The sequence below is a fragment of the Carassius auratus genome, chromosome 10, assembly GCF_003368295.1.
Source record: "Carassius auratus strain Wakin chromosome 10, ASM336829v1, whole genome shotgun sequence".
NCBI classification, from domain to species: domain Eukaryota; kingdom Metazoa; phylum Chordata; class Actinopteri; order Cypriniformes; family Cyprinidae; genus Carassius; species Carassius auratus.
The window spans coordinates 7,036,877-7,051,518 of NC_039252.1; the positions used below are offsets into that span (position 1 = coordinate 7,036,877).

The 14,642-nt window shown below is 42.7% G+C and overlaps 1 protein-coding gene across 1 annotated transcript; it reads right to left on the minus strand.

Annotated features, from left to right (window-relative positions):
* Window positions 1-1,641: 1,641 nt before the first annotated feature.
* On the minus strand, window positions 1,642-9,002 carry LOC113110433 (NF-kappa-B inhibitor-like protein 1). Its single transcript, XM_074559936.1, is given in 7 exon segments — window positions 1,642-2,093; window positions 2,095-2,185; window positions 2,614-2,674; window positions 2,677-2,724; window positions 2,848-2,960; window positions 3,039-3,415; window positions 8,984-9,002. Coding segments are annotated over 6 exon segments (942 nt in total). The 5' UTR covers window positions 3,313-3,415; window positions 8,984-9,002; the 3' UTR covers window positions 1,642-1,738.
* Window positions 9,003-14,642: the final 5,640 nt, after the last annotated feature.

The following is a 14,642-nucleotide window of genomic DNA, read 5'->3' on the forward strand; positions in this document are numbered from 1 at the left end:
TTAAAAAAGAAAATAGAAACATAACATAATATTTAATTTCTATTTGTATTATATATATATATATATATATATATATATATATATATATATATATATATATATATATATATATATATATATATGTGTGTATAATAAAAATAGAAATTAAATAAACACAAAATGTGAACAAAAGATTTTTGTATTTAACTTTATTCGTTATAATTTTATTAATATCATCATTTCATTATGTGTTTAATAATTTCATTGTTTTTATTTAAAGTTTAATTTCATTTTTTAAATACAATTTAAATAACTCCAACTTCCATTAACTGACACTATATTTAATAAAAAATATAATGACTTTATTTTGAAATAACAAGAACAGCTATTCTACAAATCCATAACTAAAGCTTGCAAATATTTTATCTGCTTAAAGGTTCTCTCAAAAGGTCATTTTTGTATAGTTGACACGTATATTTTAATGTCGTAAAAATCAGTAAATAAATAAACAAATAAAGGTTCATTTAAAATGCTATTAAATTGAGTTGATAAAAAGGATAACAACATGTCCTGAATTCTACATCCTAAATGTCTTTATTGCTTACCGAACAATTTTTTTGGCAAGCTTTTGTTCTGCAATCTGGCAACCACATTATCATTTAATATATTCTGTGCCATATTCTTCTAGACCAGAGGCAGGCCTTCTGCCTTTCCTTTGTTTAAATAACTGAAAATTAAAAGATTTACAGATTTACAAAACTTTGTTAACTATTCTTAAATAATAATAACCGACTCAGTGAAATTTTATGTTTTAAGCAAAACAAGGTGAGAGTGTGTGATGGTGCTAATGTGACAGTGACGTCATATAACCCACTAGCCTCCACCTCATTGTATATTTATGCTAGTACCTTTATATAGTGCTCCACAATTTGACTTACTTTTTAAGGTTCCAGTTAAATGTCCTTCTCAAAGCAAACGCAGATATTCAGAAGACGCCAAACTGTCATGAAAAAGTGCATCCAAAAGTAGTTTCTTTATGCAATATATGCAAAATGCCTGACATAATTGATGAATGTGGCCCAGCCCTAATCACTTTACAACATTGATAAGAATACAAAAACATAACAATAATAAAAATTATCTATTATAATGGTGCATATGAAGATGATAAATTCACCATGTTTACAAAGTAGAAATATAGACATTAGCAGTAAACAGAAATACTTGCAGAAATAGAACATAATCAGTTGTCTGATAATTATTATATACAATATGCTGATATTGTAAACTTTTTGTTTGAAGTATAGAAGTTAAAACATAAAGAGAGCAAACGCTCTTATTTATGTACTGTAGGGCAGACGGTGACTACAGCAAAGAAAATATAATAGCAGTGACGCTGATTTGAGGTCAAATTGGATATGAATACCCCCGGCAAATAAATAAAAACAAATTAAAAATGTAACTATCGATTTTTTTAATAATGTACCAAATGACAGGGAACCTCTAGTTTACAGTTTCCTTAAAAAAATTGGCATGCACCTGAAATACATAATAAATAACAAGTTAATTACTGATTATCAGAAACCAGCCACTGGCATTGGCACTGCATTTCTTTATTTTTTTTTATTTATGTGGGGAAATTATTATTTGCCGAAACAGAAAACATGAAAACTTATATCTTTATTACTTATTGGTTAGTTAACCAAAGGGTTTGTCAGAAAATAGTAGCTATCTGAAGCTCAGATCGGTGAAGTCTATGTCATCGGAGGTTTTGTGCGAGTCTGTTGAGCTCCTGTGAGAGGCCAGTGATGGTGTCCAGGATCCTCTGTCTATCAGACTCCAGCAGACGGCCTCCACAGCGCTGGAAAAACTTGTCTGGGTGCCAGAGTGCCTGCTGGCGACGGAGCAGCTTCCGGAAAACAGTCCAATCAGATCAATCGGCACCGTGCAACATAACACCCACCATTTCCTCCAGCGAGCCGCGGGAAGCAGGCCATGGGATGTCATCGTATCCCAGCAGTCCTTCAGGAGCTTTGCTGGAAGAGCTGTGAAACGTGGCAGCACAGCGCTCCTCATAGCGCCTCTTCCTCCCCTGTCTCGTCTCCTCCTCCCAGTTTGGCCCACTGCTTGGTAAAATACTCCTGTCTGATCCGATCTGCCCAGTCTCTGAAGTCTTCGTCATCTTTATCATCCCACACAAATTCATCTGGAGTGAACAGGACATATTCATATATGTTTATCACCTTCTATATACTGTAGCCTCAGCTTTAGACGGTCCATATATTTGAATAGAGGGTTATACATAATCTTATATATTATGAAAGCCATGAAATCAAAATGATCAGGGAGAAGAAGTACAATGGAAAACAAATTAAATCTGAAGGAATAATTGTAGTACTTCGGCAAAATTGTTAATTAGTATTTTTTTTCTCATAAAAACTGCTTCACTGCTTATTAATATTTGGAAGTCTTCAAATGATGCAACCAATATGCTGAGAAAAAGTTATATAGAGAGGACCACTGTAATTAATAATTCATAATGAATGTACAGTCATGTATTCAATAGACTCTATTGTGTGAAATAACCAGCTATTACAATTATATCATGGAGATGTGCAGGATGTTCAAGCTTACCCTCATACTGTCCGAATGTCTCAAAAAACTCCTCCTGACATTCACCTAACAGCTTCTCTCTCTCCACTGTTTCTCTGGATCAATGTGCGAGGATTCATTCCTGATGTTCCCGTTTCAGTTAAATTAACATGAAACATATTAATAACTTCAAGATGCATAACTAAAATAGACAACCCTGTTCTTAATATAACCAAATAACACCACACCAGATAAGGGTCTCTCTTCTCACAACACCTGCTCTGGCTTCATCCAGTGGAGCAGGTCATGAGGAGTCACTCCTGCTTTATTAGAGATACCCATAGCTTCTGGACAGCTTTTTCGTAATGGCACCACCAGGTCATCATAAGCTGTGATGAATAAGGTGAACAGCATTAAAACAGTTAAAACTGGAGAAATAGTGTGCTGATATTACAAGGTTATTACACCTCTTTTGCCATGTTTGAGGGCTCTTTTTGCGGCCAGATGTAGCGTTGTTTCTCCATTTCTGTCGGTTTGAATGGGATCTGCTCCATGTTTCAGCAGCAGTCTGAGAACTGTATCATCCCCATGAGAACAGACAATGTGTAGAGGACTTCTGTGCTTCTTCCCCTGCGCGAAGTTCAGCTCCAGATCCTTGTGTTTTCGAAGGAACGACTTTAACTTCATCAGACTGCCCTCCTCCACATAGCGCATGACTCTCCTTTGCTGTCTTTTCACCATCGGGACTTATTAGATGACATGCATATGTTAAACTCGATTTAACATTATGCATATATTTTTAAGTCCTTTCAACGGATTAAACACGGCCATAAAGAAACGTTCCCTATCATAGGTCACTTCGATGCTGCGGTGACGTCACCACGTATGGGAACACCTCTGGTGTGACGAATGTCTGAAGCCCTATACCATCCCGCCAATCCTATTGGCCAAATGGCGCATAGCACCACCCTGCGCATGCGCGAGCATGATATACCTGGGTGCAGCGCGCCATTTCGCTCAGATTTCATTCCTTCAGGAATAGCGAATCATCTGTGCCCTATCGTCTCGCGTTCTCCAGCGATCTCTTCGAGCAGTGTTAACTCCTCTTCGCGGACGCGATGAGCTTTCGAAAATGTAAGGAGCCATGTACCAGGTACATCACGGCGGGGGACACTCATGACAGGTGCGTAGTATGTCTTGGTTTACATCACGCACAGGCGGCGCTTAGCGGCCTTTCTTCCTGTCCCCATTGTGATGGCCTGCGGCTCAGAGTGCTGCGCTCCAGGGTGGAAGTTTTCTCTAATGTCGCCCTCGAGTCTAACCCCCGTCAGGTCACCTCTGCGACTGCCGAGGCACCGCACGAGGCGAGGGCCTGGGGTGACACGTGCGACATGGATTTTGTGGACAGCGCAGCGCTGGAATATTCTCCACATCGCTCGCTCTCCCCTACCCTGCTGCAGAATAAAACTTATACTGAGCCCGTCGTCTTCTCTAATGAGGATTTACTTCCCACACCGGAGGCATGCACCGCCATCTCCTTCGGTTGTGGACGCTATGACGACGATGTTTTATCCACCGCGGCCTCGGGGTCTGAGGACTTCGCGACCGACACTAGCCCTCTTCCTCCTAGCGGACAGGAGAGGCGTGTTTCCCCCTCCTACAGTGAGCTGTTGGATGTGGTTTCTCGTGCGGTGGGAAAATTGGGGCTAGACTGGGAGGTTGACAAGGCCGAGGCCCAACCTTCTTCCAAGCTGGACGACCGTTTTTTAACCAGTCGGACACCTACACAGCCCCGGAGGCCTTTGCCTTTTTTCCCGGACCTCCACCAGGAGGTTTCGAGGTCCTGGAAACAGCCATTTTCGGCGCGGATTACTAACGCCGCGGCCGCGGATTTCGCCACCGTTTCTGATATGGCGAACCATGGCTATACTATGATGCCCCCGGTGGAAGAGACTCTCGCCGAACACCTTGCGCCTAGTTCGGCCGCGGCTTGGAAGTCTCGCCCCCTTCTTCCTTCGAAGGCGTGTCGAGTCACGTCTAGTTTGGTGGGTAAATCCTACATGGCGGCTGGTCAGGCGGCTGCGTCGCTCCACTCTATGGCGGTCCTTCAGGCCTACCAGGCGGAGTTATTGAAGGAATTGGATGAAGGTGAGGGCATCACACCGGAGGCAGTTAAAGAACTGCGTAGAGCTACGGATTTGGCGCTACGCGCTACCAAACATACCGCTCGTGCAGTGGGCCGTACTATGGCCGGTTTGATTTCGGTTGAGCGCCACCTCTGGCTTAATCTCACCGATATTAAGGAGAAGGATAAATCTTTCCTTATGGATGCCCCTGTCTCCAGGGATGGATTGTTCGGTGAGGCTGTCACGTCAGTAGTGGAGAAGTTCAGGGCAGCGAAACAGCAATCAGCCGCTTTCCGCCAGCTGATTCCCCGCAGACCCAGGGAGGTCGAACGCCGGCAAGCGCCCGCGCGTTCTCGCTCAACCTCCTCTCACCGCCAGCGAGCAGCCTCTCGAGAGGAACCCACACCCATGGCGCCTCCTCGTAAGGACTGGGGCCCTAGGGTTTTTCCTCCGGCGCACCAGCGTCAACGTAAGCGTTTGAACCTGACCTCGACGGCTAAAGCCTCTCGTTCTCGGGTGCCGAATAGCAGCTCCTGATCTTTCTGCTGCTTGCCAGGGACTGTGCCCTCCGCTAGAGAGCGCTGTCGGACCGCTTTCGCGCATCCCACACTCTCATTGCAGTCCCCATGCTCAAACATTGATTGTCTCGCCGCTAACAGCGCCTCGAGCAACATTGGATCGAGCTGTAATGACAGACGCTCCCTCAGACACTCTGCGCAATCCTGCTTTCGGAGTTCGAGGGACGACTCAAGGACCCTACACAAACGGCCCGTTTATGACGGCTCACACAGCCGCCGCTTTTTCGCTAGCGGCAGAGCCCGATGTTCCATCTGTTGGCCTAATTCCTGCCGTGGACACGCTTCAGGATTATACTCAACGGAACGCAACGACTCCGGCGCATACGCTTCCCCGGTGCACGAACACCACGGGTTTTTCGTGTCCGGTCGTTTTAACGCGTATGACGGCGTTGCTGGGAGCGGAAGCTTTGAAACCGTTAATATTGTTTCGGGCCGCGTGGGAACGCTTGCCCGGCATTCCTCAATGGGTGTTACGCACGGTTTGTCACGGATACACCATTCAGTTTCGGAAAGGCCCGCCTCCTTTCCGCGGAATTCTTCCCACTACGGTGAAGTCTACGGAAATGGCGGTGCTGCGACAAGAAATGTCAGCTCTGCTGAGCAAAGGGGCTATAGAAGAAGTACACCCCTCTCAGATGGAGACAGGTTTTTACAGCCGTTATTTCGTGGTACCGAAAAAAGACGGCGGGTTACGACCCATTCTGGATTTACGCCGTCTGAATCTTGCACTCAGACCGAGCAAATTCAAGATGTTGACGGTGAAAAATATTCTGTCTCAGATCCGACCAAGCGATTGGTTTATTACGATCGATCTGAAGGATGCGTATTTCCATATTCAGATCGTCAAGAGACACAGGAAGTTCCTCAGATTCGCTTTAGAGGGCAAAGCGTATCAGTACCGCGTTCTTCCCTTTGGCTTGGCTTTAGCGCCCCGTACGTTCTCAAAGTGCATGGACGCAGCTCTGGCCCCGTTGCGGCTCCAGGGCGTTCGTGTGTTGAACTATTTGGACGATTGGCTGGTGATAGCGCAATCGCGGACTCAAGCACACTCTCACCGAGATCTTGTGCTGAATCATTTAAACAGCCTGGGCTTACGAACAAATTTCAAGAAGAGTGTTTTAACTCCCTCTCAACGGATAACTTTTCTTGGAATAGATCTAGACTCTCGCGCGATGACAGCGAAGCTTTCTCTCCCGCGCGCTCAGTCGATTGCGTCATGCGTGCGGCACTTCAAAGCGGGTCGCACGGTGACGGTGAGATTGTGCCTCAGGCTCTTGGGTCTAATGGCAGCAGCATCCCCCGTGATTCGTCTGGGATTGCTTCAAATGCGCCCTTTTCAGTGGTGGACAAAAAGGCGGAATATTTCACCCCGTTGTCTCCCGCATCGCACGATTTCGGTGACACGGCGGTGTGTGATGTCGCTGAAAATTTGGATGTCAACCGAATTTCTCCTGTCAGGAGTTCGATTGGGAATTTATGCTTTCCGAGAGACTGTCACGACGGACGCGTCTTTGACTGGTTGGGGAGCTGTGTGTCGAGGGCGACCAGCCCACGGAGTGTGGACAGCGGCTCAGCGCGGCTGGCATATAAACAGACTGGAATTACTGGCAGTTTTTCTGGCTCTCCAGTATTTCTCGGATCTGCTGATCGGCCGTCATGTGCTACTCAGATCAGACAACACAGCGGTTGTGTCTTATCTGAACCATCAAGGAGGATTGCGCTCTCGCCCCCTGTGCAGGCTGGCGAGGCGTGTTCTTCTGTGGTCTCGGGACAAGTTTCTCTCGATCCGGGCCATTCATGTCCCCGGACGATTGAATTTCGGAGCGGATCTGCTATCCAGACAGGCTCTGGAACAGGGAGAATGGCGATTACACCCCCAGACGGTGGATCTTTTATGGCGGATATTCGGCAAAGCGAAAGTGGATTTATTCGCATCGAGCATGACTACGCATTGCCCGCTATGGTTCTCCCTACGCTCCCCATCGCCCCTGGGCGTGGATGCGTTAGCTCACAGCTGGCCCAAGACCAGTCTGTATGCTTTTCCTCCGATTCGTTTGATCCCAGCGGTATTATGCAGATTACGCCGGGACAGAGTGGAACAGCTGCTGCTGGTGGCTCCGCGATGGCACACGCAGCCGTGGTTTGCGGATCTGATCAGTCTGCTAGCGGGCTCTCCGTGGGAGATTCCCATCAGACAGGATTTATTATCACAAGCACAGGGGCTGATTTGGCACCCGAGGCCAGATCTGTGGAAACTGTGGGCGTGGCCACTGAGCGGAGTGCGTTAGTATGTCCCGGTCTTTCTGCTGAAACTACTGAGACTATATTGAGTTCTAGAGCAGCTTCTACGAGACGCTTATATGCTTTCAAGTGGAGACTGTTTACAGCCTGGTGTGGTAATCATAATGTGGATCCAGTTTACTGCCCAGTGGCTTCAGTGCTGGAGTTCCTCCAGGAGCGTTTCTCGGATGGCGTTACACCAGCCACTTTAAAGGTTTACGTGGCAGCCATTTCAGCTTACCACGAATGCATAGGCGGTGCCTCTGTGGGGCGTCATCCATTAGTTTCTCGTTTCATACAGGGTGCGCGACGGCTGAGGCCTTTCCGCCCTGTGCGAGTTCCTTCATGGGATTTATCCATTGTGTTGTTAGGTTTATCAGGGCATCCGTTTGAGCCCTTGGAGACCGTATCGGATAAAATCCTGACATTGAAGACACTTCTTCTCATGGCTTTATCCTCCCTCAAGAGAGTTGGGGATTTACAGGCTCTTTCTGTTTCACCCTCATGCATGGAATTTGCACCAGGCTCTGTGAAGGTGCTGCTGCGGCCCAGGCCTAACTATGTTCCTAAGGTCGCATCTAACCCTTTTCGCTTTCAGCAAGTGGTTCTGGAAGCTTTTTCGCCTGCCGAGGCCGGGTCAGGAGATCTAAGTCTTTGCCCTGTGAGAGCTTTAAAGACTTATGTGGATCGCACAGCTCCTTGGCGTGGTTCTGACCAGCTGTTTGTCTGCTTTGGACATAAAAGTAAGGGCCATGCAGTTACAAAACAGCGCATGTCCCATTGGCTGGTGGAGGCGATTTCTTTGGCCTATGAGGCGCGCGGACTCGCTTCGCCCTTAGGGGTTAAGGCTCATTCCACTCGAGCTGTAGCTTCTTCTCAAGCTTTTCTCAGTGGCTCTTCTATGGATGATATCTGTGCTGCGGCAGGATGGTCCTCACCGAGCACTTTTATCAAATCCTACAGTCTGGATGTGAGGATGGCCCCTGGCTCCCGGGTTCTCTCCGCTTGAGCAGTTGCTTCCTCGGATCTCAGTTATCAGGTACGTCAGGCGTTTTGGTATATCGTTCCCATACGTGGTGACGTCACCGCAGCATCGAAGTGACCTATGATAGGGAACATCTCGGTTACGTATGTAACCTTGGTTCCCTGAATAGGGAACGAGATGCTGCGGTTCTGGCCGTTCCGTACCTTGATAACTCTTCATCTTCAGTCATGAAATCTGAGCGAAATGGCGCGCTGCACCCAGGTATATCATGCTCGCGCATGCGCAGGGTGGTGCTATGCGCCATTTGGCCAATAGGATTGGCGGGATGGTATAGGGCTTCAGACATTCGTCACACCAGAGGTGTTCCCATACGTGGTGACGTCACCGCAGCATCTCGTTCCCTATTCAGGGAACCAAGGTTACATACGTAACCGAGATGTTACACCACGACATCACTGCAGTTCGTCTGTGAAATAATTCCGGATGAACCGAACCCACTCCAGCAGTTCCGTAGTTGACGCGCAGGTTTAAAGTGAACCTGCAGGTGTCGCTGTTTGCCGAGAAATCTCAGTCATATATTCATCGCTAAAAATAGCTTGAATTCATTTACAGTTAATTTGATAGTTTTTACTAGTCTTTTTTCCTTTACAATTCACGGTTTAAATTTTATATTTTGTATCTCTCAAAAAAAAAGTAGCCTACAAAATATTTTGGCATTACCTTGAAGTAGGTCTACTTAGTTACTTAAGTAAAGAGTTCGGTTGTGTTTTAAGGACAGTATGTGAAACAGCAACAAATATTTGAGTAGGATTAGATTGTTTCCACATTATAAATATTGAACATTAATTCAGCACAGCTGTCCAAGTTCAAACCCTATTTAGAATTGTGCTTATTATATGCAAACCTGAGAGAAATTGTCTTTCATTTGGTCTTGATCTAGCCCATTACAATTCTGTTTGTTGATGTAAAGTCAAGTTGATTTAGTAAAATTAATCATGTTTTTCCGATTGGATTTTATGTTGCACCACAAAAATAAATAAATAAATAAATAAATAAATAAATAAATAAATAAATAATAAAAGGTACATTAAAGTCAAAATACAGCTCCTGGAATAAATACTTTTGACTGTGTGATATATAAATATAACTAATTGTAGCTTGGTTTTTCCAAAACATCACAATGTAGATTATGCTCTACATATTAGGTAAATAGGCTATATTTTGTCAGCATAAAAGTGAAAGTTTGCTGATATATTGTAATAAATAGTGCTCCTGTAGCTCAAGGGCATTGCACAAGGTTGGGGTGATTGAATCCCAGGGAACACATGGCAGGAGAAAATTGTTAGCCTGAATGCAATGTAAGTCGCTTTGGATAAAAGCGTCTGCTAAATGCATAAAATATATGGTTTTAGTACTTGTCAAGAAACTCTTTCATATGACTGACTCAATCCAGCCAGCAGCAGAAGTTTAATCTGGAATACCTGGGAAAATTTAATTCTCCCTCACGCTGTGCCTTTGTTCATTTAAACCAATGCAGGAACCCAAAGTCCATAATGATACAAACTTCAAACTAAAATGCTATGGATTAAATAAACTTTGGAGGTGCCATATATTTTGGGTTGCTGTAAATCACTTGATCTAATGTCTTAAAGAACGGTTTTGGCAGAAATATCAGCGTATTTTGAAATAGAATAAGGATTTTAGAAATTATGTTTATTTTTATGGCAATAATTTTGCCAGCCAAAGGAGGGAGTGTTGTCCATTTAACAAGTTTCCATTTTGTTTACTCCAAAAGTAGAATAAACTTATGATATGACACTTATGATATGATTAGTTTAAATGAAAAAAACTGAAGTGTGAGCACTTGTGGAAAACTCTTAACTTAAAAATCACTGAAGCCTCCAAAATTAATAAAAACATGAGGAAGATTATGGTAAGTAAAACATCATTTGCACAAAGGGAGTTTTTTTTTCTCTTCCTGCTCTCAAATTACCAGTCAAACTGTGATTAATATGAAAAGAGATTGTGAGAGCCTCCATAGTGTAAACAAAGGTGGTGCATCTCTGTCTAGAGCCACCTAAACAGGAAGTCAGGATCAATGCTGTTGTTTTTATTTATTTAACTACAAAACACTCTCAGTCTAGCCGTTGTTCGAAATGCAAACTGTCAGGGTAAAAAAATTTTAAAGTATGTGAAAACAAAACAAAACGGCATACATTTAACATTCCTAGACGCACCAGGTCATCATCCACACCCATCAGGAAATTCTTCATGCCTGTTGTATCAACAGACAATGGTTTCACTGATAAACATAAAATCTATTTTCCAAGAATTGTAACTGAACAGTGAATTAAAATGTGCATGATATATACAGAACTGCATGTGTTTGCTAAAACATACCATATCACTAAGAAATGTATATAGAGCTTGTTCTAAATGTAAATTTAATATACACATTCATGCAGAATGTACCAACATTACCACCATAACCTATCATTTACCTGACAGTGAAGAATAGGAACTCACCTAAAATGATTGCGAGTTTAATGGTAAAAGACTGTAAAAGTCCAATGGCAAAAAGCTATTATCTGCGAAAAAGGAAATTCCTTACAATATATGGTAAATAACTGTAATAGAGCTAACGTTACATTTAATGTAATTTTACAGAAAATACTGTAAATTCAGTTTTTAAGTCATTGTATAACTGTTTTTTTTTTTCATATCAGTATTGTTCATTAGGGTCTAATTAGGCATTAGGCATCTAATGTTGTTAAATGAATGTTTATTGCATAATTTTAGTGCATGTTACCATGTTGTTTTGTATTTCTGTGCATGACACTGTGCACCTTCTATATATTAGCATTTAACTCTGCTTGTGATGCTTTGCTTTATCATGTGGCTTTCTCATCACAACCTGTTTTTTGTTGGTTTTTAGTGTATTACAAAACAGATATAGTTCACTTGTTTGATATAATCAGTATAATCAGTTAAATATATATTTGTTTGATATAATCAGTATAAAAAGTTAAATGTTAACCTATTATGCTCTTTTACAAAGTCTTGATTTTGTTTTGGGGTTGTACTACAATATGCTCTCATGCTTGGTGGTTCGAAAAACACATTATTTTTCACATAATTTACATTATTACAATACCTTTCTCCCCAGCCTGGCACAAATGGCTTAATTTGTTCTATGTTTGATGAAGGCCCACCTTCCGAAAAACTAAATTCTACACAATTGGTTGGCTGTACCAGTGCATTTTGATTGCCGAACAGCTTTGACAGTGTTTCAGTACTGCCACACCCCTTGCCAAAGCAGCAAGCTCTGTCTGCTCCAGTATAGTTAAGGATGGCGTCAATATTACCATATCAATTTGAGCTGGATTCAGACCCCCAGCCCATAACCCAGGTTCTCTGATAACAGAAGTGAGGTATCTCACATTGGGAATGCCTCGGGCATGACTGACTGCGAAAGGACCACTAACACCATGTCTGTCAGACTGATAAACCAATTGCTGAAGAAGCCATCAAGGAGTCCCGCCTCCCTGGTATATAACTCGCTGCAGCTTGCTGCTACATCATTCTCTGCACAGCTTCTTCACCTTGTAGTCAACACTGTTGGGAACGTTACTTTAAAAAGTAATTAGTTATAGTTACTCACTACTTGTTCCAAAAAGTAACTGAGTTAGTAACTGAATTACTCTATAATAAAAGTAACTCGTTACCAGGGAAAGTAACTATTTGCGTTACTGTAAAAAAAAAAAAAAAAAAAATTGCTATATGTCAGAGAATTTTTTTTTTTTTTTTTTTTTTTCAGTTTTCACAAGTCTATTGAAATGAGTAGAACAGACAGGTATTCGTACATAACTTTCGATATTTATTGCACGTCAACAGACAGCAAGAGTTTTATCCTGCAATACTTTATCAAGTATTATCTTTGTAAGAAAAGCGTTTTTGGCCACTAGCTTTGTAGATGCGTGTCACACATTACATGTTTACATTACATGCAAGTTCTTGCCTTGAATTTGAAGTAGTGCTTATACAGTATTGTTCAAAATAATAGCAGTACAATGTGACTAACCAGAATAATCAAGGTTTTTAGTATATTTTTTATTGCTACGTGGCCAGTAGGTTCAGTAGATTGTCAGAAAACAAACAAGACCCAGCATTCATGATATGCACGCTCTTAAGGCTGTGCAATTGGGCAATTAGTTGAAAGGGGTGTGTTCAAAAAAATAGCAGTGTCTACCTTTGACTGTACAAACTCAAAACTATTTTGTACAAACATTTTTTTTTCTGGGATTTAGCAATCCTGTGAATCACTAAACTAATATTTAGTTGTATGACCACAGTTTTTTAAAACTGCTTGACATCTGTGTGGCATGGAGTCAACCAACTTGTGGCACCTCTCAGCTGTTATTCCACTCCATGATTCTTTAACAACATTCCACAATTCATTCACATTTCTTGGTTTTGCTTCAGAAACAGCATTTTTGATATCACCCCACAAGTTCTTGATTGGATTAAGGTCCGGGGATTGGGCTGGCCACTCCATAACATTAATTTTGTTGGTTTGGAACCAAGACTTTGCCCGTTTACTAGTGTGTTTTGGGTCATTGTCTTGTTGAAACAACCATTTCAAGGGCATGTCCTCTTCAGCATAGGGCAACATGACCTCTTCAAGTATTTTAACATATGCAAACTGATCCATGATCCCTGGTATGCGATAAATAGGCCCAACACCATAGTAGGAGAAACATGCCCATATCATGATGCTTGCACCTCCATGCTTCACTGTCTTCACTGTGTACTGTGGCTTGAATTCAGAGTTTGGGGGTCGTCTCACAAACTGCCTGTGGCCCTTGGACCCAAAAAGAACAATTTTACTCTCATCAGTCCACAAAATGTTCCTCCATTTCTCTTTAGGCCAGTTGATGTGTTCTTTGGCAAATTGTAACCTCTTCTGCACATGCCTTTTTTTTAACAGAGGGACTTTGCGGGGGATTCTTGAAAATAGATTAGCTTCACACAGACGTCTTCTAACTGTCACAGTACTTACAGGTAACTCCAGACTGTCTTTGATCATCCTGGAGGTGATCATTGGCTGAGCCTTTGCCATTCTGGTTATTCTTCTATCCATTTTGATGGTTGTCTTCCGTTTTCTTCCACGTCTCTCTGGTTTTGCTCTCCATTTTAACGCATTGGAGATCATTTTAGCTGAACAGCCTATCATTTTTTGCACCTCTTTATAGGTTTTCCCCTCTCTAATCAACTTTTTAATCAAAGTACGCTGTTCTTCTGAACAATGTCTTGAACGACCCATTTTCCTCAGCTTTCAAATGCATGTTCAACAAGTGTTGGCTTCATCCTTAAATAGGGGCCACCTGATTCACACCTGTTTCTTCACAAAATTGCTGACCTCAGTGATTGAATGCCACACTGCTATTCTTTTGAACACACCCCTTTCAACTAATTCAACTAATTGCCCAATTGCACAGCCTTAAGAGCGTGCATATCATGAATGCTGGGTCTCATTTGTTTTCTGAGAATCTACTGAACCTACTGGTAAACTTGTTTGCCACGTAGCAATAAAAAAAATACGAAAAACCTTGATTATTCTGGTTAGTCACATTGTACTGCTATTATTTTGAACAATACTGTATCTCCACCTTGAAAATGCCAACTTTTCATCGGATTGCTCCTGACTCACCATTTCTGCTACTGCTGCGAATCTCTGTGTAGCTGTTGCGTGTGTGTGTGTGTGTGTGTGTTTGGCGCCGCTGGCACTGCCGGCATGTGTGTAAAAACACTTGCTCTGATTGACATGATCTCATAATCGCTTATCTCGTTATTAACCCACCTGCTCACTCGCTGTGAGCCAGGGGTGCGTTCGGAATGCATAGTAACGCACCGCATTTAATGTTCAGTAACGTTAACGACATTGTAACGATTGGAAAAGTAATTAGTTAGATTACCCCGTTACTGAAAAAATAACGTTGTTACCTAACGCCGTTCTTTTAAACGCCGTTATTCCAAACACTGGTAGTCAACAAGAAGAGTGGTGAGGTGAGATACCTCACTACTGTTATCAGAATCGGGGTT